The sequence below is a fragment of the Pipistrellus hanaki genome (genome assembly GCF_964339955.1).
Source record: "Pipistrellus hanaki genome assembly, chromosome: 1".
In the NCBI taxonomy this organism is placed as follows: Eukaryota; Metazoa; Chordata; class Mammalia; order Chiroptera; family Vespertilionidae; genus Pipistrellus; species Pipistrellus hanaki.
The window spans coordinates 162,020,393-162,045,889 of NC_140503.1; the positions used below are offsets into that span (position 1 = coordinate 162,020,393).

Here is a 25,497-nt window from a genome sequence, read left to right on the forward strand (position 1 = left end):
GTACTATGGTTCTGGCCCGGGAGTTAGGCTAGTTAGAGCATTATCCCATACACCAAACGGCTGTGGGTTTGATTCCAAGTCAGGGCACATACCTAGGCTGCAGGTTTGATCCTGGTCAGGGAGGCAACCACCAATTGATGTTTCTCTCTCACATCGATGTTTCTCTCTCTTTCTCCCCTTCTTCTCTCTCTAAAACCAATAAAATACCTCATACCTTCAGATGAGCATTTAAAAAAAAATAGGTACTATGTCAAATTTTATGTGTTTTTGCTACAATTGGAAAATTTAAAAATCAGAGATATTCTAAAAGAAAAAGAGAAAGACAGCTTTGAAGACAAGCTATCTGAGTTCAGATTCTGGCAGACACTGATTTGGGGCAAATCAGGTAAGTTCTCTGGGCTTTGGTTTCTTCCTATTATGGGAGTGACAATAATGGTACCTGTAGTATAGGATTGTAGTGGGGATTAAATGAGATACTATATATAAAGCCTCAGGCACTTAGAAGAGCACAATAATGTTAGTTTTCACCACTGTCATCAGGATACTATGCAGCATTTAAAGTGTATAAGCAGGTAATACGCTTTAGGATGTCAGTGAGCACTTTAAGGCCAGGTACCAGGTTCACACTGTGGGATAAGACCTCCGTCCTAAGTGGGTCTGTAAAGAGCAAGGTGTGGCCTCCCAGAATGTGTCCAGCAGGAATTGATGCTGACCCGCTGCTGCTCCCAGATTAGAAGGTCCAGTCATCTCCCCTCCAGTTAGGACCCAAGGTGGGTAGAGAATAAAATTAGAGAAGTGGGATCTAGAGGGGCCTGACAGCAGCTCAGTAGCTCAGTTACGTGCGCAGATATTCCTCTCCAGACACTGCTGGAGAGTCCGGTACTTACCCTTTCCATCAGCCGGGAGCTGGTGGCCTGCCTTATGAAAGAATTACAATTCAGAGTGCCATAAGCCTTTTGAATTAAAACGCCTTCCTGATTTCTTCCAGACGCGATCAGATTACAAAACAAGCACAGGTCAGGGGAGTATCCTCTTTGAAGACTGTGCAGTCTTGACTGCACTGTTATCACCGGACAGATCATGAGGTGGCAGACCCTCTTGTTTCTGGAGCCTTTTCACTTCAGCAATTTCTTCTTGTGTTATTCCAGAAAGCAAGCCCAGACTAGCACATGACGTGGGAGGCATTCTTAATGTCACATCAGCTCAGAGGTGTCCCTTGTTCCAGCCTCTGAACATGGGGTGACACTTCAGGGTACAGCCTGCTAAGAGAGCGGACAAGCACTCCCCTGAGTTATCTGGTTGCTAATCATCCCGTTCAATTACCCTGAAGCTCTAATTAAGGGAACTCAGATCGGAGCCCATATTTAAGAGGTCTCCTTGTCAGCTTCATCCTGGGGTTTAAATAGAATTTTTAATGTTGGTAGAGCAAACAGAAACATTTCCTCATTCTGCTGAAGGAGCAGAGGAATTGTAGACTGCCCTTTCTGACGAGGGCAGGCTCACTGGTGGGGAAAATGGGTGGTATTTGCTGGGAGAGGTCACTTACATTCTCTTTTGGTTTCCATTCAAGTCCTGCATGCAATGCATTCGATCACAACTGCAGGCTTAGATGTCAGAGTGCTCATTTTCATAAATAGGCCCGGAAAACATAATCACACTCACCCCTTGCTATTTTCAGATTTGGAGTAATTTTTCAGAGTGCACTCTTAATTAATACTGACTTATAATAGTTAAGGCCAGAGTTCCAAGGCAGCTTGGTATAATTTGATTATAGAAGAAAATCATGAATTTTTAAAATAAAGTTTGCTCCTGCCTCCCTTTTTTTTTTTGTATGTATGTATATGTGGGGATAGAAGGGGAGCTTGTTAGGTGGGCTGTTTTTATGTAGACATCTTGAAGCCTGCAATAAAACACCATGCAGGCATTTTCCAAGTTAGACACACCTGACTTGTGAATGCTTCTTGCATTTGTGGTGCCAGTAACATAAGAACCGTCCTCTACCTGCCTCACTGCAAAGCCACTCTGCTCTCCTTCCCTTCTTGCCATTTGCTGCCTCCAGAGAACGGTCATGGGATCCTTGGCTACTGAGGCCAGCCCACGTCTGACTTTGGGGAATCTCTGACCAGCCACCTCTTTTCCATAACTTCCTTTCTTTCTCTTGAAGCAATTGTTCATGCAACACAGTTACTGTGTATTCTCTGATTTTCATTACTCTGGACTCTGCTCATTCTTTCTTCGGGCAAATTTTCTCATATACATCCTATAGCATTTAAGTCACTGGGCTTTGAATCAGGACTGTTTAGTCTTGGGTTGACTATTGTATTAGTCGAGCTTCTCCAGAGAAATAGAACCATAACCTATACATATGAGGAGATTTATTATAGGATTGGCCCATGAGATTACGGAAGTCGAGAAGTCCTGCAACCTGCTGTCTGCAAGCTTGAGAGCCAGGAAAAGTCGGTGATAGAATTCAGCCTGAGTCTGAAGGTCTGAGCACCAGGGGATCGCTGGCATTAGTTTGGAGTCCAAAGATCTGAGAACCAGGAGCTCCAGTGCTGAGGACAGGAAATGATGGACAAACCAAATCAAGAAGCATTTTCCCTTCTGGCTCCATTTGGGAGCCTCTAATAAAGGATTGGGTAGTGCCCATCCACAATGTGGGGGTTGAATCTCTCTATTCAGGCTACTGCTTCAAATGCTAATCTCCTCTGGAAACACCCTCACAGACATACCCTGAAATAATGTTTTACCAGCTATGGGCATCCCCTAGCCCAGTCAAGTTAACACATAAAATTAATCATCACAGCATTTTAATCCCCTTTATAAGTGTAACTGTTGTCCTTTAGGTCATATTTGCTATCATGACTTTGAGAGAAGTACAAAGGCTACATCCATGGATATTTAGCACTTAAAGTTGTATTGAAACTCAGCTGAAATGTAAATACTGAATTTTTAAAAATGTAAATACTGAATTTTTAGGGAGGTTAAATAACTTGCAGGTCTGCTTTTGGATTACCTTGAGTAATTTGCCAACATTCAGCCCATTTCCCTGGCCCACCAACTGGTTCAATCAAATAAAGAATTTTAACACCAGGAATTTAAAAGGGAAAGGGAAATGAGGTTCATTATGTGGATCCTCCTCCTTTTCCTCCTCCTCCTCTTCCTTCTCCTCCTCCTTCCTCTTCTTCCTCCTCCTCCTAGAATGAATTAGTACCTATTTCTGTATTTTCCTACTTCTCAGCCCACATTACCATTGTCTTTGGTAGGCAAGTGGTTCTCAAATTGTAATTTATCTACATATATAGAATGTCACCAAAAAATGTATACACACACTTTGAATAATTATAAAGGCAGTATTTATTAAAATACATATTATTTTAGGGCTATCAGCTGCTAATGTGTTTTTGAGGACACCAAAAAAATCTATTTGAATTCCCTGGAAAAAACAGGTATTAACATGCACATTCCTGGCAGCCCCTCTAGAGCTTCTGACTTAGAATTTCTGGAGTTGGAGGTTTGATAAATTGCATGGCTAACAGCCCCCTAAATGATCTTCATGAACTCTAAAGTGTGAGAACCACTGATCCAGACACTCTTCCTTGGGACATATGTGACTGACAATGAATGTGGCGGTAATTGTCTCTTTTATTCAGGAGCTGATTTTGCTGAACCTTCATTTTTTAGATCCTTGACTTTTTTGAGGTAGATTCATTGGACTCTATATATCAGTTTGCTAGGACCACAAAAATAAAATGCCACAAACTGGTGGCTTAAACAACATAAATTGATTTTCTCACAGTTCTGCAGGCTGGAAGTCCAAGAGCACAGTGTCACAGGGTTGGTTTCGGGTGAGGTTTCTGTCCTTGGTTTGCAGATGGCTGTTCTCTTTATCTCCATGTGGCTTTTCCTTCATGTTTGTGTGTTGTTTGTGTCTTAATCTCCTCTTCTTATAAAGACACTAGCCATATTGGATTAGGGCCCATCACTAAAACTTCATTTTTAACTATTTACCTGTCTTAAGGCCCTATCTTTCTATTTCCAAATACAGTCACCTTCTAAGGCACTGGTAGTAAAGACTTTAACACATGAATTGTGTGTGTGTGTGTGTGTGTGTGTGTGTGTATGTGTGTGTGTGTGTGTAAACAAGTCAGCTCATAACAGACTAAATAGATCTCAAAACACTATGAATAAGTGAAAGATGAACACTTCAGCCTTCTTGCGAAGTTCCTTTACCCATCCCAGCTTCTGTCCAACAGAGCCTCCTCCTGATTGGTGTCTCAGTCTCTCTCCTCTAAGGCAGTGGGAATGAAGTAGGGACAATGATAACTTGCTTTTTCATTGACTCTGTCTCCTAAGCTCCATATCTATGGATATAGGAGAGTCTAATAACTATTGGCTCAACTGCTTTAAATGATTATGAGCAGTGGTTCTTTTTTAAAAAAATATATTTTATTGATTTTTTTTACAGAGAAGAAGAGAGAGGGATAGAGAGTTAGAAACATCGATGAGAGAGAATCATCGATCAGCAACCTCTTGCACACCCCCTATTGGGGATGTGCCTGCAACCAAGGTACATGCTCTTGACCGGAATCGAACCTGGGACCATTCAGTCCGCAGGCCAATGCTCTATCCACTGAGCCAAACCGGTTTCGGTGAGCAGTGGTTCTTGAAAGGAATGTGAGAAGCGAAGATTCTTTTCATAATGAATATTAACATGTTCTTTGCATTTATTTTTACTGGATGACATCTGCACTAATTGTGCAAGAGCAATAGTGGTGAAAACTGTTGGTGCTTCAGCATGAATTGAGGAGTAGCACCACGCTGTACTAGTAGTCCTTATAATTTTACCACTGTGCATTTGCATTCAGAAAAAAATGCCATTTTCACTTAAAAGCACCCTTGATGAAATAGTAAAAATTATTGTTTACTAAATCTTGAACACACAACTTTTTAGAATTCTATTTGCCAAAATGGGAAGTATGCGCAAAGCACTTCTGTTCATAAACATTCAGTGGCTGTTTGGAAGAAAAGCACTTCTGTGATTGAATTATCAGCCAAACTAGCCTCTTTTTTTTTTTTCATGAAACACCATTTTAACTTCAAAGAACAAGTGATAGATGAAATATAGTTATTTTCACTTATGTAGCTGGCACACATGTTTGCAAAAACGAATGAAGTGAGTCTTTTGCTTCAATGAAAGCAACTGACAGTATTTGTTGCTAATAATGAAATTAAAGCTTTCAAGTAAAATTAGAATTTTGGAAAACTTGTATCTGTTACTATGATTTTGATAGCTTACCAGCTGTTGAAGGTTTTTTGGTGAGGTTGACGATTAATAGATGTGCCTATGGCCAGGTACCTCAGTTGGTTAGAGTGTCATCCCAATACACCAAGGTTGGGGGTTCAATCCCCAGACAAGACACATAAAAGAATCAAGAAATAAATGTATAATTAAGTGGAAAAACAAATCAATGCTTCTTCTTCCTCTCTCTTTAAAATCAATAAATTAAATGTGTCAATATTTGGAAAACTGCCATAATCCACTAATATCCAATGGCCAGTGCAGAATGTTATAAAATCATGCATGAGTAAAATATCTATTCAAAGTGCAAGGTAGATCAACTAATTTCTATGTAATAGAGCAGTGGTCTGCAAACGGTGGCTTGTGAGCCACATGCGGCTTGTGAGCCGTGGTTTGCCGACCACTGTCATATACTATCCTTTACCTTTTTGCACACAATATGCCACAATTGCCTAATCCTCACAGCTTCCAACTACACGGTAACATTTAGTCTAGCCCAGTGGTTGGCAAACTCATTAGTCAACAGAGTGGCAAACTGCGGCTCAACCACTGTAATATAATAGAATATAAAAAATTCATTTAGGAAACTACCAATTGTAAGGTTTTGGGGTATTATCAGAGAGAAATATTCAAAATTATCTGAAAGGATTATAACAAATACTCTTTACTTTCCCAACTACATATCTGAATGAGGCCGAATTTTCCTCATTTACTTTAACCAAAAGCATATCATAGCAAAATAAAATAAATGCAAAAGCAGATATAAGGATCTAGCTATCTTCTATTTAAGCTAAACATTGGAGTTGCAAATACAGTGTCCCCCCAAAATGTATACACACTGTGGGTAATTATTAATTCCACTGGTTTGAATCTAAAAAGAAAAAATGTCAATTGAGCTATCAAAAAGTATGTATATACATATTTTGGAACTCCTTATATTTGAAAAATAGCATCTTCTCACTAATATTTTTCTGTTTAGGAATATACATAAAATATATAAAATATATTATTTAACATATAAAATATAATGGTTTTATTATTGCTTTTTTAAAATGAATACAAACATATTTAAAAAGTTTTCTCAGTTCTAACAATATTCAAAGTCACTAATCATCAGAGAAATGCAAATTAAAATGACAATGAGGTATCACCTCACACCTGTCAGAATGGCTATTACCAATAAATCAACAAACAAGTGTTGGTGAGGATGTGGAGAAAGGGGAACCTTTGTGCACTATTGGTGGGAACACAGACTGTTACAGCTACTAAGGAAAACAGTATGGAGTTACCTGAAAAAAATTATACATTGAACTGCCTTATGATCCAGTGATTCCACTTCTCAGGATTTATCCAAAGAAATCCTAAATACTAATTCAAAAGAATATATGTACCCCTATATTCATTGCAGCATTATTTACAGTAGCAAAGCTATGGAAGCAGCCCAAGTGACCATCAGTAGATGAGTGGATAAGAAAGCTATTCATACAATGGAATATTACTTGGCCATAAAACAACAAAATTTTACTATTTGCAACAGCATGGATAGACCTAGATGGTTTTATGCTAAGTGAAATAAGTCAGTCATGGAAAGACAAATGCCATGTGATTTTACTTGTATATGGAATCTAAAGAACAATATACATGAACAGACAAAATAGGAATAGACTCTTAGAAGCAGAGAACAGGCTGATGGTTGCCAGAGGGAAAGGGTTTTGGGGACTGGGTGAAAAAGGTGAAGGGGTTGAGAAGCATAGATTAGTATAGTTACAAAATAGTTATGAGCATGTAAAGCACTGCATAGGAAATATAATAAGCAGTACTGTAATAACTATGTAGGGTGCCAGTTGGGTACTGGAAATATCAGGGGGAACACTTTGTAAAGTATATGATTGTCTAACCAGTATGCTGTACACTTGAAAGTAATATAAAATAATATTGAATGTAAAAAATATTTAAAATTTTTGAAAAATGAAAAAAATCTCAGTTCTAATTCTTAATAGTGAGTATCAATAGATATAACGCACATAAACAAAAGCTCATTGGGGACCAATAATTTCTAAGAGTATAAGGGGATCATGGGACTGAACAATTTGAGGGCTCCTGACTTATGGAGACATTTTTCTAGCTATAAGTAGTAGTTGGATGAGTTAACTTTGATTCATGCTACACTTAAAGTGAGTTATAGTCACTATCTGAATGCCAAACTTAGTAAACTTGACTTTTCCTTATTTCTCGGTGGGAGAAAAGTTATAATGGTACTAGAGGCCGGGTGCATGAAATTCGTGACCATGTAGGGTCCCTAGTGATCAGGCCAGTGATCAGGGCCGATCTGTGGGGTGACCAGCAGGGTGATCGAAGGGGCCCTGCTGGCACCCACCTTGGCTGGCCTGGGGCCTGCAGGCTGGGGTCAGCTCCTGCACTAAGCATCTTCCCTCTGGTGGTCATTGCTCATCATAGCAATTGGTTGTTCCACTGGTTGTTCTGGTGTTCAGTTGATTTGCATATTAGGCTTTTATTATATAGGATTCTATATCTAATTCTTCTCATGCATAGATTAATGCCTGTTTCATCTTTCCTAATTCCATATAAGATTAGATAATCATGAATAAAACTGGGAAATAAAAAAACCTTCTATAAGAACTAATGTTTTTGTGAGATTTGTTTTAATCTAATGAAAATATATTTAAATGAGCAAGATTAAAATTCTCCCTATAGAAAAAAACTTGAGAATCTTTTCAAACATGCTCTTTCATTCTGTTCCTATTTTCTTGTTTTCCAACTTCTATAGAGCATTTGTTTCTTTCCTTTCTCCTGTCTTCTTTACCTCTTCTTTTATTTATTACCCTCTTTTTTTCCCCTTTGCCTTATTATAGCTGGAAGTATTTCCTTATATTTGCAGTTTTTGGTTTCTGCTGGTGTCCTCTAAGAAGATGCTGAGTCGGTAAATATGAGCACGGCATTGACAAAGTGTAGGTACTTCTTTGCACTCTCAGCTCCAGGATTTAAACAGTCTCCCATTCAGTATGTAAAAATCAGCACTCGAGTACTTGCTGAGCTTCTATTCTTAGATTTCTAGAGGCTGTGAAAGAAAATTAGGGGAAGGGACTTCTAACTTTAACTAATACCTTCCAGAAGAAGTGACATCAAAATAAGTTATACTGTTATATGTGTTTTTCATAGGTTTCTTTATCTTTTTCCTCTAGTCCAAGAGTCACTCCCGGGCTGGCCTGAAATCAAGCACGAAGCAAAAGGTATGATTTCCCTTCCTTCATTGTGCCTTTATTTATTTATTTATTTTGGAATAGAGTGACTTGTTTTGGAAGGCAAGGATACCCCAAGAATCAAGGTATTTGGGAGTCTTCATTTGCTTTGCTTCCATAATAGTAAACCTGAGACTGGAGAGTGATCCTTGAAATGAAATGGAATGAGAGATATTCTGCAAACTCAGTGACTAAGAATTGCTCATGGCTATGGCTTATAAGAAGTTCTGAAAGCAAGGTCATGAAGATGCTCTTCCAGTTTCAGCTTTTTATTTTCTAAGCCCTCCACTCAGTCCTGTATCAGGACACATTTTTTACTGAACTGTATTCTCTCGCCATTGCCTCTGGAGAATGACCCTCCCCCGTAGCCTGTGGTGAATTGGCTGAAACATGAGCTTTGTGAGTCAGAAAGAGTTGATTCTGTCACTTTACTAGCTATTTATGAAGAGAATGATTACACCTACTAGTATAGTTTATTTTAGAAATAAAATGAAATAATAATAACACATCTTAGTGCCTAGCACAAAATAGGTACTTAATAATTTTAAAATTCTGTAATATATCATTGATACTTTAGGTATACAAAACAATAGAAATTTGAAATTCATAAATCTTAATCTTCAGACACACACACAGTTGTTGACTTATTTATTAACATAACTAGAGGCCTGATGCATGAAATTCATGCAAGGGGCTTGGCCTTCATAGCCCCAGCAGGAAGCTGGAAGGTCGTCCAGAAGGTCATTCAGACAGTAGTTCTGCTGTTCGGTCTAATTAGCATATTAGCTCTTTATTATATAATATTTTCTCCATTATCCCTAGCATATGGTTTCTGACCAATGCATTAGTATTTCATCTCAATAGGGGTACCATTATCTCCTTGGCAGTTCTTTTCATTTGGATCACTGAAATTGTAAAATATTTTAAATATATTTATTCACTTTGGATATCCTGTGATTCCTAGCCACTGTTCTTGTTCCTACCCTTGTAACTATCTAGAATTAGTATGCCACCTTCTCTCTCATGGCAGCCTTTCCTAGATTGGAAGAGAAATAGCTTCTATCTTGAAAATTCTTCTATTTTGCCCATTATTAATATCATAGTTCTTTTAATTATTTCTTATATGATTTATTTCTTAGACTCTCATGAAAAAGATTATTTGTCTTTGAGTCTTTTTCCATTTGCCACTCAAACACCCAGGTAACATTTTCATTTTCGTCTCCAAAGAAGTGCACACTGGGGAACGCTCACATGGCCAGTGAGGCAGATATAATTGGACAGAAGAACCTTTAACCACTCATCAGTCGTCTGCTTAAGTACTTGCCTGTGTAGGAAGCTGAACTTGCCTCTGTCAAATTATTCCTTTAGAGGCAGTTCTCAGAAGGATCTATCTCCCTTACTTGGGCTAGTAAACTGAATAGAGATGATCCAAGAAATAGGGAGAAAGATCAGCCCTTCCCAGTCTAATACACTGCAACTGTCTCTCAGTTCATGTTCAGTATATTTTAAGCTATAAAGTTTAAAAGCTTATACTAGTATGAAGTGATCAACATTCACAGAGGTTAAGTACTACATAGTAACCACACATTACTAGTAAAAATTATAATAATATGTGTCAACTTAGCAAAATGCCTTGACAGGGTCAAGTATTTTTAATGTTCTTTCCATAGTCCACATTAGAGTGCTAACCTATTATTTCTTCTAGTTTTATTGAGAAATAATTGGCAAATATCACTGTATAAGTTTAAAGGAGTACTGCGTAATAGTTTGATTTACATTTATTATGAAATTATTACCACAGTGTGTTCAGCTAACATCCATCTTCTCATATAGATACAATAAAAAAGAAAAAAAGAAAAAAGGTAAAAGAATGTTCTTGTGATGAGAACTCTTAGGGTTGCTCTCTTAACAACTTTCCTATATACCATACATCAGATTTAGCTATAGTCATCATATTGTACATTACATCCCTAGTACTGATTTATCTTGAAACTAAGAGTTTGTGTCTGAAATTCCAAAATCTTAATCCTCAGACACACACACACACACACACACACACACACACACACACACACACACAAGTTTAAATTATGCTAATTCCTGGTGATATATAGAACAATTATAAATAGATTTGGAGAAGTTCATGTTAACAACTTATTCTTCTAATATAGATGCTTGAAATGTTTAAAATGCTTGCCTAACCTTTCAGGATAATGGACATATTGACTCAGAATACCATTCTTTGATGTCAATTGTTAGGGAAAAAACACTTTAAGAATGCAAAGCATCTAAGAGGTGCTTAAGAAGATTAAAAGAGGTAGCACCTATGAAATTTCTAAGCCCAGTTGCCTAAGATAGTAGCTATTTTTATTAGAGAAGCATCATATTGGTTGAAAAGAAGATGGAAAGGCGTGGGTTCCGACTCAGCTTTAACACTTACTAGATAATAAGAGCTAACATTGATATGGCAAACACTGGGCTCCAGGTTCAGTTATGAGCACTTAACAACTATCAATCAACTCATTCAATCCTCTCAACAGCCCTCTGAGGTGGGTGCTCTTGTATCCCTTAGGATTTGTCAGGAGAATGAAATCAAACCAATAATTTCAACAGAGAGACTATAATGTAAAGAATCATTAATGGGTTGTGTTGCCAGCCCATTTACTTTAGGGCTCTTCCATAGAGTCACAAGAAAAGCATTTCAGTGACCCACTCATGGGAGGATGAAGTGCAGTGATAAAATTTATTGAAGTAGAAATAAAAGACTGCCTCCAGATTTCCAGCATCTCATCCACTGTCAGGTCACTCAGCTCCATCCCGCTGTGGAAGAAGTCCAGCCCTGTCCTCAAGACCAGAAGAAGGCCCGGTCCAGAAATCCTGTGCCACTGGTCTTGCATTGGCAGGGCATCTGAAGCTGTGGCAGTTCAGTTTAATCCATGGCCAAGTATAATCTCGGTTTCTGCCCAGCTAGCTTTCTGTTCCAGTTGTGTTCTGGCCAGCTCTGTGCTGCTGCACCCAGGCCCTTGCTTGGGCCTTCATGGCTGCGGGGCATGTGTGGCTGCTACCAAGAGAGATCATGTAAACAAACAGGTTAATAGAAACTACCAAGAGAGAAGTCTTTGTTAAAATTTGGTTATATTATCTTGGATTTGGGAAAGAACCAGCTGGTTTTCAAATTAACCAATCTCTTTGCCAATCCTTCACAGGCTTTGCTGGGCCCTCCTCCTAATAAATCCACTTCCTAAATCCTATAGGGTCTGTGTCCCTTAACCCATCCAACCCTTTTTTCAGGCTATGTTCCTCCCCTTATGGTCACCATCTTAGTTCCTACCGGCACGTCTCAAAGTAGAAGCACCTTCCCATGTGCCATCTTGCCTTCCATTGCACATGTGCTTACCTCCCCCTGGGCGATCTTGGCTTCTCCTGGGCATGCACCCAACAGAGGAATGCCTTCTTTATTGTTTTACCTCTCCCTCAGTAATCCAGGATAATAGCCAGCTGTCCTTTGGGGATTGCACTTCAGGGATAAGGTCCCCTTGGTGGAGGATGAGGCTGCTCTCTGAGGCATCTGAAGCTGTAACTTCTAGACTTAATCAGGCTTAGGCATAGACAGTTTATTAGACTTAATGTCTGATTCTTTTTGCTCCCTTCCTTTTTTAATATCTAGCTATCCAGCTTTAAAGGTGTTAGCTAGGTAATGGAGAGTAAAAAGAGAATTCTAAGATGCGAGGTGGCAATCCCAGGACTACTAAAACTTCTTAGATACTTAGAGGAAGCTGTTCCACAGAGTTGAAATTCAGACCTCTGAGGAAAGGGTGCTGCCCACCACACTATGGGCTGATTCTGCAAGCCCTAGGAAAAAAAACTGCAAAATGGATTCAGTGGCTTTGCAAGAAGTTGACATGGGTGTGTTACTAAGGAAATGCATTCAGAGGAAATGCACAAGAAGCAAGTTCCTTCCTGCTCTTCCAGTTCTGCAGCCCCTCTAGCACCCCCTACTGGCGGAGCTAGCAAGAAGCCAGCTGATTAAGCAGGAATGTGTTTTACAGTCCCAAGCCTGACATCACAAAGTTGGTTACAGAAAGATGGGTTTGTACCCGAGCGACAATAATTTAACTGGTACAGTCAGTAGTTCTGTGTTGTAGGTGAGGCACAGATGTGTTAAGCTGTGTTTGCCTAGAGCTATTGTCTGAATATTTGTTTCCTTCAATTCAAATCTTGACACACACACACCCCCCTCCCCCCCACATACACACACACAAATGGTATTGGGAGGTTGGCCTTATGAATGGGATTAATGCTCTTACAAAAGACATCCCACAGAGCTCCCTGGCCCCTTCCACCCTGTAAGGACACAGTGAGAAGTCTGCAATCCTCCCCTCAACATGCTGGTACCCTGATTTTGGGCTTCCATCCTCCAGAACTGTGAGAAATAAATTTTCGTTGTTTATAAGCTACCTACTCTGTGGTATTTTGGTATATAATTGTCCCCACCTTCCACCTTCTGTTTGCAGTATCGCTTTGGGTGATTTCATTACTCCTTGGTCAATAGTGGTCTGAAAAATATTAAGTGGGAAATTCTAGAAATAAACAATGTTTTAAATTGTGTGCTGTTCTAAGCAGTGTGATGAAATCTCGCGATGTCCAGCTCTGTCCCATTCAGGGCATGACTCAGCCCTTGTTTGCCCAGTGTATCCACATTGTAGATGCTCCCACCCATTAATCACTTAGAGGCCATCCTGGTTTTCTGACCCATTGTCACTGTGTCACAGTTCTTGTGTTCAAGTCACCTTTATTTTACTTAATAATGGTACCAAAGCACAAGAGTAATCATGCTGGTAATTTGGGTATGCCAAAGAGAAGCTGTAAAGTGTTTCCTTTCAGTGAAAAGGTGAATACAGTAAAATATATTTATTACAATATATTATTATAATAGTTCTACTTTATTATTAGTTATTGCTGTTAATCTCTTACTGTACCTAACTTATACATTAAACTATCATAGTTGTGTATGTACAGAAAAAAACATGGTATATACAGGGGTTAGTACTAGCCATGCTTTCAGGTATCCACTGGGGGTATTGGGAAATATCCCCTGTGGATCACAGAGTGGGATGATTGTAGTAGCTGGGACAGACCAGGACAGCCATCTAGAAAGAGACAGAGTCAGAATATAATCCTAGATACCTTGGCGTCAAAGTTTAAAACTATAACCTCTTGAACAAGTGACCATGAGCAAAAACGCTTCTCTAAGCCTTAGATTTAAAAATCTGCAAAATGAGGTAACGATAATTCCTAACTTGTTGGGTTGTCCCAAAGATTAAATAGACAATACAAATGATGAGCTTATTATATTTCCTGGTGCATAGTAACTTCCTAATAAATACTAGCTCTTACTCACTGGGGCCTCTTCTTGCTTGAGTGCAGGAACTTTGTTTTGCCTTAGCGAACTGAAGTATTTTGAAAGTATTGCGTTATTTACTTAGTTGATTAGTCTCTCTTCAACTTAGCATATTTAAGCATTTACATTGGAAAGTGAACAGTAGAGAGGATTTAATGCTGGAGCTTGATCAATGAAGGCTTTATTGATGATGTCCTCGAAGTCAGAATTTATCAGGGGCTGCATCTGAACACCACGTTAAGATTTTAAGTGGTGGGGAAATCATTGAATGTATTCATTCATTCTTTACCACAATGGTTAGTTATTGGGCACCTAATCACACCAGACACCATGCTGGCATCAGGAGTGATATACACAGACATGGACCCTGCCCTTGAGGCTGTGTCTTGCAGTCTAGGGGAGCATGATGCAGCACCCAGCTTGTTCCTCCTTGTCTTTGAGTTGAGTGTATTTATTGTTACATAGATATAAATGCTGTCTTGTGGGTAAAATACCTATTTGGCTTACTATGGAGTCAAACAATATCTAAGGAGAATTGCATGGGGGAGGGAGGAGCAGGGTAAGGGGATGGCGGCTGCTTTTCCTGAAGGGCAAAGTCATTGATTAACTGAGGAAGAGACAAGTCTCAGACTAGACACAGGGAACAAGTGTGAGGGGCTGAGAGGCAGCACCCCTGGAAAGCTCTTGCGTCGGTCATCGGTGTTTATGAGCAGAGATGTGAGAGTTAAGGGCTCCAGGCCGGGTGCTGCAGTGTTGTTGGACTCCTTTGCTCTCACATGGTCAATAGATTGGGAGATAGAGCCTGGAATGCAAAGGGCATAGACCCTTGGAGTTACCTAAATGTAGTAGGGTCATGAGTAAATCAGGCTGTTTTATGCTTTATTTACCCTCTGTGTAACTTCCCTTTTGCTTAAAAGTGCCGGTTTCTCTAAGGAGACCAAGGGAAGGTTTTTATATTCTTTAGCCAGAACTTAAAAGGAAGTTGGCCTTAGAGGCTAGTATGGTAGTGGTGGCATCTAGGATGCTCATGAAAGAACTCCAGCTCATACTAATGTGGTCAAAGTCATACTAGGTCTCATTGATTTTTCTAGAAATTCTGATAAAAATGAAGGATGTTAGGTTATATTGAGGTCTATTTTGTAGGACATGGGAATACCCAAAACCTATTCTTGAACCCCTCAGTTTAAGGGACTCAGAGGGAAATAAATGCATAGAAAACAAAGACTGGCAAATGACTCCTCTGTTACTCCAACATGCAACTTCAGTGAGTGAAGCTGAAATAAATAGAAGACCTTTTCTTTTCTCCTTCCCACAAAACACAGTTTCTACTCCTCAATTATCTTTTCAAGATTAATAACAATATTAATAGTAAAAACAACATACTCAGTGTTCTGGTTGCACCGTTTTCTTTTGATTTTAATCAGAGTGAAATTAAACCGCCGAAGCCTATAGTTAACAGAGTGTTTTAAATATTCTGTCTCCTGCCCAAGCATTTCCTGGCATTCAGTAATCTTGAGTTTACTATATCCTTTCTTCTATCAAAGCAATCTTCACAGATCTGATAAATAAATTCACAGAAGTTATACTTGAATTATACAGCTTAAAGTCTAATCTCTCCTAAGGGTATTTGCATTTTAATAGGCAACAGAAGCTAATGAAATTGAGTCGAAGGGATGGAATTTCTGTTGTTAGCAAGCAGGGAACAATTTTTGGTTGGTAGGAAGATCTTATCTTTGTTCTTAAAATTACATTGTTTACCTATAAGATCAATTCAGACAAAACATTAACTGATTAGATGTTAGATGATCTGGGGTCACAAATGTATAGTTAATGGGTAGGGAGTTAGTACCCAAGTTTGTAGTACTGCTCTGTGCAGCCACCATCATTTCTTCCTCCTGCCCCCAGTACCCATCACCCTCCTTGTGTATGAGTATAGCTCATTCTGTCCCACAGAACTGCAAGCTCTCCTCCAAACAGAAACTGCATTTTATTAATATTTGTACCTTTCCTCCAGCCCCTTCTCTCTGGCACCTCGTATTTGAGAACTTCCTAAATGTTGATAAATATATTGGAAAAACACCCCATTCCCCCATTTACACCTGAGCCAATCATGCCACAGACAGTAATGGAGCCCAATGCTAGTCTCAGGTCCCTGGGAAATAGCTTTTGGTTTTTCTGCTAGACTAAAAAACCCTCTTGAACATTTCTTGTGGTATTATTTTCATTTTCTAATTCAATCCTATGTCCCTCCAGCAGTGTTCTTTTGCCCTTCTGATCCATCCATTCAACTTTCCCTATCCCCAAGCTCAGCTCCTCTACTATCACCATCCCTACTAGAGTGATGCATTTGTTACATTGATGCCTCATTGTCACCCAAAGTCCACAGTTTACATTTAGGCTCCCTCCAGGTGTGCACATTCTATGGGTTTTGGTCAATGTAATTATGTGTGCTCACCATTATCCTATATAAAAAAAGAGTAATATGCAAATTGACCATCACTCTAAGACACAAGATGGCCACCCCATGTGGTCAAAGATGGCTGCCCCCATGTGTACACAAGAAGGCCAGTAGGGGAGGGCAGTTGTGGTCAGTTAGGGATGACCAGGCCTGCAGAGGAGGATTGCAGGGGAGAACAGTTGGGGCGGGGGGAGGTCAGCAGAAGAGGGCAGTTGGGAGAAACCAGGACTGCAGAGGAGGGCAGTTGTGGGGACCAGGCCTGTAGGGAAGGGCAGTTGTGAGTGATCAGGCCAATAGGAAGGGCAGTTAAGGGTGACTGAGTCAGCAGAGGACAGTTGGGAGAGACAAGGCCAGCATGAGAGGGGAGTTGAGGGGGGGACCAGGCCTGCAGGGGAGGGTAGTTGGGGGGGCAGGCTTGCAGGGGAGGGCAGTTAGGGGTGACCAGGCTGACAGGGGAGGGCAGTTAGGGTCAATCAGGCTGGCTGGGGAGCAGTTAGGTGTTGATCAGGCTGGCAGGGGCATGGTTAGGGGGTGATCAGGCTGGCAGGCAGAAGTGGTTAAGGGCAATAAGGCAGAGGCAGGTGAGCAGTTGGGAGCCAGCAGTTCTGAATTGTGAGAGGGATGTCTGACCACCCTGTAAGATTGGGCCTAAATGGGCGGTCGGACATCCCTCAAGGGTCCCAGATTGGAGAGGGTGCGGGCTGGGCTGAGGGATCCCCCACCCCCACCCCCAAAGAGTAATATGCTAATTAACTAGATGTCCTTCAGGTGACCTTAAGGATGAAGCCAGGGCTGTGTGAGAAGCCCAGGTCCTGGGTGCCTGCTGGCAGCTGGAGGGAAGCCGGGTCCCAGGTGCCAGAGGGAAGCCGGGGCCAGCAGCCAGGGGAAGGAAGGCCTACTCTTGCATGAATTTCATGCATCAGGCCTCTAGTAGTATCATATGGAACAGTTTCACTGCCCTCTGTGCTTCACCTATTCATATCTTCCTTCTCCCAAATGACTGGCAACACTGATCTTTTTACTCTCCTTAATTTTGCCTTTTCCAGAATGTCTTATAATTGGGACCTTCAGTATGTAATCTTTTCTGATTGGTTTTCTTCAGGTAGTAATATGCCTTTAAAGTTCCTCCACATTTTTTTTTATGGCATGATAGCTTGTTTGTTTTTTAACACTGAACAATATTCCATAGTTTGGATGTAACACATTTTATTTATCCATTCACTTACTGAAGGACATCTTGGTTGCTTCCAAGGTGGGAAGTTATGAATAAAGCTGCTATAAACATTCATGTGCAGGTTTTTGTGTGAATCTAAGCTTTTCATCCATTTGGGTAAATACCAAAGAGTGTCACTGCTGGATCAGTTTTTCTTTTTCATTATCTTCCCACAAATGACTCATAGCATCTGCTTGGGTGTTGTGAAGTATCTGCTCTAACTGGCCATGTACTTTCTGCATCGAGCCCCTTAGGAATGTAAGGAAAGAGAGAAACACTATGTAATAGTAATATACAGAACATTTAATGTAGCAGCTGGATTTGGAAAAAATGTAGAGAACAAGATGGTTTTATAGCACCCAAGAGTTAAATTCTGTCTGCTCATGCAGTTCCTACTGGCATCAAAAAGAAGAGTCATTTGGGGCTTTTATATCACAGTGAGGATCTGAACACTGAATCTAGCTTAAGGGAAATTGAAAGTCACTGCTTTTTGGTAGTGAAAATTCCCCTTGAAGGTCCTGACAGGAGCTGGAAAAGAAATCAGACTGCCTGAAGTGGAGTCCATATTATCTTTTGCCCATGTTATCTTCTCATGGCCCATGAAAGAGGCAGAGTGGCTTCTGGAAGATGCAGCCTGAATAAAAAAATGACAGAACCAGCAAGTGGAATTTAAAAGAGATGGAGATCACCTCTACCGACTCACAACAATAAGGATTCTAGGAGAACCTATTATTTTTCTTCAGAAAAAGCAAGCAAGCAAACAAACAACAAACCTGAATTTTCATTGACTTCAGCTTTCTCTAAGTGGCCATTTATTTTAGGTTAATTAAGACAAAGAAGTTGTTTTTATTTGCATAAGTTAAGATGTCCTATGCCTCAGAAATGCTATAGATAGGACTTCAGAAGGGAAGAATGAAAATGTCTCTTTTCCCGCCATTTCTTATAACAAAGATGATTCCCTATGCAGAAATTGGAAATTTATAACCCAGTCATGTTTTGTTTTGCCCATTTAAGTGATGTGTATAAAATATTGAGCCACTATTGTAAAATATGAGTGTTTTCACGTAGCTGTATGGATTTAAGACTTGTCCTGAAAAAAAATTGGACTATCTGAAACATTAGCATAAATTTCCAAATGACAATAGTCAACCAGGGCTCAAAGGTCTGTGTGCCCTCTGAACAGGGCAAGGCTCCTCCATTTCACCACAGTCCTTAGTTTTCTCCACTGTCTTCCTGACACCTGAAGCTCATGCATACCACTGCTTTCCTACTCCCGAGAGGCATTTGAGTTTTTGACTTCTGTTCCATGAGACATTATGCTACTTTTTCCTGGAGGAATCCTAAGTCCTTACATAGACATTTTAACTATCCGCCCCAGGCTGTGTTGCGAACACATCCTATTTAGAAAATTCATTAACTAGGGTGCAGGTTTTATTAGTGACATGTTAGGCTTCAGCAAAGAATTATTTCAAACATTCTTTGGTTTAAACTTATTTTCTTTTAATGTGTTATGATATTAAAGACTTTTTTTGGTAAAAGATCAATTTTATAAATCTTGCATTTCCATTTTGTGGACTTGTAAAACATCTGTTCTTCATTTTATTCAAGCTAAGAATAACTTTTCTTTAAAATGAAATTAAGAATAGGAGTCTAATACATGAATATGCTAGCTCCCTACATAATGGACTTAAATCTAAATCCAGATGTTATTTTAAACATAAATCTCCCAATCAAAAATATATTCTCAAATGTCAATAATCCAACCACAAAACAATCGATATAGGGATAAAATAGGAGGAAGAAATAAAATAGTCCAGAAAAGGAAGGAGTAGCAAGGAAAATCTGGATAAATAAAATGCCAATGACAGGATTCCAGATGCCTGAGCTGATAGTTCCAGAACTATAGCGTCATGGCCATGATCAGGTCTCCATTTAGGATGAGATGAGGTATGTAGGCACAAAACCAAGGAGGGGCCAAACATGTGGTTCTCATGATGGACACTTTAATGCAATATTTTAAAATGTAATGTAATATATTACAAATAAAAATTAATGCAAAGTAGCCAAAACCGGTTTGGCTCAATGGATGGAGCGTCGGCTTGGGAACTGAAGGGTCCTGGGTTCGATTCTGGTCAGGGGCATGTGCCTTGGTTGCGGGCATATCCCCCGTAGGGGGTGTGCAAGAGGCAGCTGATCGATGACTCTCTCTCATTGATGTTTCTAACTCTCTATCTCTCTCCCTTCCTCTCTGTACAAAATCAATAAAATATATTTAAATAAAAAAAAATTAATGCAAAGTAAACCATAATGGGTAAAGTGGTCTTGTTGGTCAACAGGCTGTAATTTGGCCAGCATTTAGCATACTTATTCTATCTATGCCAGCTATGGTATTAAACACTTTTCATGCTTTTTTTTCTTTTTAAAAATTTTATATCATGCAATATATTCTATTTTCTTCTCTTACTTTTACCATTTTACAGCTGAGAAAACTGAGGCATAAATATGTTGAGGAGCTGGCCCAGGTTATAGCCAATAATTAACAGTTAGGATCCAAACAGCTTGACTCCAGAAATGGCTCATGTCCATGCTACTCTACTATCTACTACTACTGCTGGGATGGTTCAGCCCACAGTTAGATCAGTATCTGTGGATGCTGATAGACTTCATTATCCTCATGCTCCTACTGGATCAGAGATAAGTTCATGATCTTAGAGCAGCCATGTATAGACTGGCGCCAAGGAGCTGAATTAATTTGCTGGGAAGACCTAGATGATTGGTTTTCCTACACTAGATGGTTTCTGTCCAACCCAAGGAGCAAAGTGGGGGGGGGGGGGGAGGGAGGAAGGGAGAAGAGATAAGACAGTGGGTAAAGGGGACAGAGTCAGGAAGTATCTATGCACAGAGACTGAGACAGAAACCTAAAGGCAGTGAGACCAAGATCAAATACAGATGTAGAGGCAACAGCAATGAGGAAGAGGCCAGAATGAAGAACATGGGAACCCTGCAGCTGCAGGGGCCGTGCATAACTCAGAACTAGAGCGGAAGGGAAATGGTGCGTCAGTCTGTAGAAGTATGTCGACATCACTAGGGCCTGTTTTCTGTCTTCCTTACAGTGAGTTCTGCCCCTGTCCTTTCCCACACAGCTATATCTTAATAGATAGCCTGAGGTATTCACTGCAATCTGGGACATTCTTCCCAATGTCACTGAGTTGTCCTGTCCTCCTGTCCTTTCATTGCCCGCCCTTGTTCCCGGCCACCCAGCCTCCTCTAGCTGCCATTGCACTTTAATATAAGAGCTCTCCTCAGTGGAGCCCCGTTTTTCTTTTTGTGATGCTTCACGGAACCTTAAAGAGTCAGTTGTTCGTGATCCTTCAGCTGACTCTCCAACTGCTTCATGATCTGTCGGTTTCGTTATGCCTGCAGGACCAGAAGCAGAGTGTCTGGAGCTGAGAGGGCTGGCCAAGTAGTGGGTAGCATCTGAGGAGGAATGAAGGAGAAGTAAGAAAGGGGTTCAACTAAATTAGCAGCACACTGGACCATGTCTGCTCACTTTATTGTCATATTTCCTAGAGGATCTTTACCTTCAACTTCAGATTTGCTGCAACTGCTACAAGATTTAAAATACATACAGTAGATTTTCCAGTACCACTGAGCTCACTTAAATAATAATTAACCATCTGGGTCAATGATGGTTCTCATTCATACCAGATCTAATAACCCCTTTTGCTGTAAATATTTCAGAATCATTTTATAATGATTCTTCTATTTTTTGTATGGATAATATAACCAATTTACATATACCCTTTAAAATGCTCTAAGTGTATAAGAAGAAGTACAAGGAAAGGAAGGTAGTAAAGTCATAATGTAAATGTAAATTCTTGGACAGGAGTATGTGAGAGACATACAAGGCTATCAGATATTTCACCTTCTTTAGAATCATTGAAACTATGACTATGACTAATGCAGGTGTTTTACAGTAGCCATTCAAAATCCATGAGCAATGTATGGTTTAGTCAGTGATAATTTCCCAAAATCATCCTTGGCCCCTTCCAAAGATGTCCGTATCCCAATTTCTGGAAAATTGTTACCTTATGTACCCTAAAGTAATTTGCCGATATAAATAAGTTACAGTTCCTAAGATGGAGAGATTATACTTAGTTATCCTAAGAGTGACACTAGTGTCAGAGTCAGAGGAGGTATAACAAGGGAAGAGGAGGTTGGAATGTTGCAGGGCCATGAGCCAAGGAATGTGGGCAGTCTCTGGAAACTGAAAAGGCAAGAAAAGTGATTTCTCTGCAAAACTTTCAGAAGTAAAGCAGTCTTGATGACCCATTTTACATTTCTGACCTCTAAAATTGTCAGATAATATATATGAGTTGTCAGATAATAAATATGTACTTTTGTGGTAATTTCTTATAGCAGCAAAGGGAAACTAATATAGTGACCAATTTGTGGAAAATTCCCAACTGTCAAAGTCCAATTTCTATAAAATTTATATGATAACTTCCTTCCTGAAAAATTCATTGCATAGTCAAAGTGTGCAAAAATACTTTGTGATTTTATGCAAAATGGAGCTCAATTCTAGACTCAAATAATTATAAATTAGGTTTGTGCTGTATTACTAGCTCTTCTATTTTCTCAGTCTTCTCTGTTCTCACCCACTTTTAGTTTGATTCATATTTCATACTGAGCAATTTCATTTCTGTCTAGTTTTCAGGTCTCCTTGGCTTGTGGCTTCACCTTCCCTTTACAGAATAGCCCTTCAAGATGTTTCTGAAAACACTCTTTCCTTCCTAAGGCTGCTTGCTGGTTGTTAAAATTCTTGTTCAAGGTACTGTATGTGTTCTTCCTTCAGCCAACAGACTCCAGTCCCTAGGTCTGATTTATGCCTGGTGATCCTTCAAAACTCAGTGCCATAATTTCTAAGCAGCTTCTTTGACCCCTGCTGTCATGGGTAGGTCTTTCTTTTGGGTTTTCCCTAGCCCCTGAACTTACTATCTTTATCACCTATTTTGTTTCTATGTCTAGACACTGTGCTAAGCACTTTAGTTATATTTTGTCACTTATATACCAATTCTCTGAGCTAATTATTACTTATCTCCATTTTACAGATAGGGAAATTGAGACTCAGAGAGTAACTCAAAATCTAAAGTATAACAAAAGGATTCTTGGTCTTAGAATCCTTGATGTTCATGAAAGATTAAATTTCAGTGGATTATATTTAAAAGGATTAAGTATTATAGCTTTTTACTCATTAGTAATCATTTAGTATGCTTGTGTGTTCCCAGACTATTTCTCATACTGTTTAGGATGCCTGCCTTTAGAGTGGGTGGATAACTACTTTACACACTTGTGTCATTTGAACTTTTTACAATGATCAATTAGTGGATTCCAGTTTATTTGGCTTTCATGTATAATAATAATTATACATTGTTATTAATAATGTATAATTATGTAAATAATTAAAAAAGGTTTTAATGGTAGTTTAGACATTTTCTAGGCCAATTTTTGTTTTATATATAAATTTTTATGTATGTATAAATTTTACTCATATATGATTTGTTCCATACTTACTTATTATCACTAAGAACTAGGGTCTTTCTGGGCACTGGGGATATGGCAATAAATAAGGATGATGGAATTCACATTTTAGTGGGGAATATATTTAGCATCCATCTAAAAAAAGAAAGTAAGCAGGGAAGGGTGAAAATGATAGGGAGTTCTCATTACTTAGTTAAAGAAGGCCCCTCTGAGGGGTTAATATGCGAGTGTCAAATTAAATTAAATAAGGGAGAAAATCATATGAATGTCTAGTGAAATATATCCCAGAATGTAACTTGCAATTTTTTTGAATTGTTCCAATTTTATTTTGAAATTAGAACGAATAGTATCAAAAGTATGCATTGAGCATGTACGAGTGGCTTGATGAGTGAGTTGGGCTATTGGATAACAGGAAAATATGAGATCTTACCTTGGCCACCTAGTTTACAACCTCCATGGAAGTTGAGAACAATACACATAAAAGTATCAAATGATAAAACATTATTTTTTATTATTTATTTGGTGCTAATTGAGTGACAGATTCTAGGTTTTGGGAGTCATGGTGGGTCTTCTGTCTTTAGAATTAAATGTCTAATTTTGCTATATTCAAATATTTTTAAGCACAAGATAATGGAACTTAAAGAAGATGGGAAAAAATGTTCTTTAACAGAAATTTAGTTTTCACTCCTGTAGGGATTCCCCTCTCATAGGAGCTATTTATGGAGTCTGTGAAATATGCTTCTAATAGGGGATAGGAAATCCTATTGGGAATTCAGACAATTGATTTATAGTCTGTGACATCCTAAACAGTGGTAGCTTTCCTTGGACACAGATTCCAGAGTCACTGAAATATGGTGGGAAGGGTTGCAAATACATTGTTTTCCTGCTTCTCTTCTCCATTGCTCCCCTGGGCTATGAGCAAGTGAAAGTTGTGATTTAGACTAATAATCAAATTGAGACTGTCCATTGTCTAGCATAGGACTCTCAATAATGGTTACAGCTTTCAACAAATTATTCATGAATGGAACACAAATATGCTAACAGTATTTGTGCTGGTGGGATTATGACATTTTTGTTTTCCCCCCAAATTTTCTGATTTCCCAGATTCTAATACTTCATATCACAGTTTCTGACTATATGCAGTTTCTGCTGGTATTATCTTTGAAATTAAAAAATAAAACATGGAAAAGTAATGATTCAAAGAAATCAGTGGGTTCATTACAGTAATGAGTGCTTAAGCAGCAGTCTTTTCTCTGCTAAATTTCATTTTTTGCTTCATAGATTTCATGCTTGAATCAACTTTTTATTTTATCTTAATGAGTATCACTGTATTCATTAATTATAATAACTAGTGTTCACACCAAGATTTTCACTCCAAAATGTAGAAACACATTTTAAAATTCAGTAATCCTTACATTTAAGCCTACCATGAAGAGAGGCAGCAAATATTTACATTTTATAGAAGGGCTTGGATGTTAGGGGTCTAAAACAACAACAACAAACTGGGTGATTTTTCTTATCTCTGATTGGATTTATACTTATTATAAAGCTGCCTCGTCCGTTCCCAAGTCTGTTTCTAGGGCTGGCAGTATGTTTTTCTGAAAAAAGCAGAGAGTGCTGCCACCATCATGAGTCAGAGGCTTTCCCCCTGGTCTTGATTTCTAATATCATTAGCTGCAGAATCAAAGATGAGATTCCCCCTTGTTTTGTTCTCTGGTGTTAGGATTCCAGGCAATGATTTTGACATGCTGCTCCCCACAAGGGGGCCTTTGATTGCTTTGGGAGGTCTTTGCTGCAGTGTGTAGTACTTGGATGTGCTGCTCCTGGTGCTGTCTGCCTGCCATGCCTTCCGCCATGCCTTCCGTACCGCTGTGCTCCTGTGATGGGGATCCACTCTGGCAGGTTGCCGTGGTTCTCAGGCTCCTTCTTGTAGGCTGGCCTCCACAGGGGTCAGCCGGTGCAGGGACACTGCAGGGTTGGAGGGTGGCTGAAGCAGGGCACCAGCTCCTCCAGGGGCCCCAGCAACTGCTTCCTGCTTTGATCCCTCTGGCCTAGGGCTGTCAGAGCTTTCTACTGTTGCTAACCTCTGAGCTGCCGCCTTTGCCTGTTTGGCTTCTCAATAGCAATTCCCTCGCCTGTGCCACTAACTCTGTTACTAAAGTCCCTGTGGTAGGTGTGTGAAGTGACTTCTGATTTCCCAGTTGGACCTTGACTTATATAGGTGCCAGTTCTCAGGGTTGATTGCCAACAAAATGAACCCCTGTCTTCGTAAGAATTTTCAGAGAACTTGAAGTTTAGAAAATTTACCTTGTATTAGGCCTC

The 25,497-nt window shown here is 39.5% G+C and overlaps 1 protein-coding gene across 2 annotated transcripts in view; it reads left to right on the top strand.

The window, feature by feature from the left end:
• Window positions 1-25,497, top strand: part of RASGEF1B (RasGEF domain family member 1B) — a 507,219-nt gene that overhangs the window by 93,519 nt on the left and 388,203 nt on the right. For both annotated transcript variants that reach the window (XM_084882776.1, XM_084882775.1), the window contains exon 2: window positions 8,506-8,553. In XM_084882776.1, the coding sequence (XP_084738902.1) occupies window positions 8,506-8,553 (48 nt within the window). The remainder of the gene's footprint in view (window positions 1-8,505; window positions 8,554-25,497) is intronic.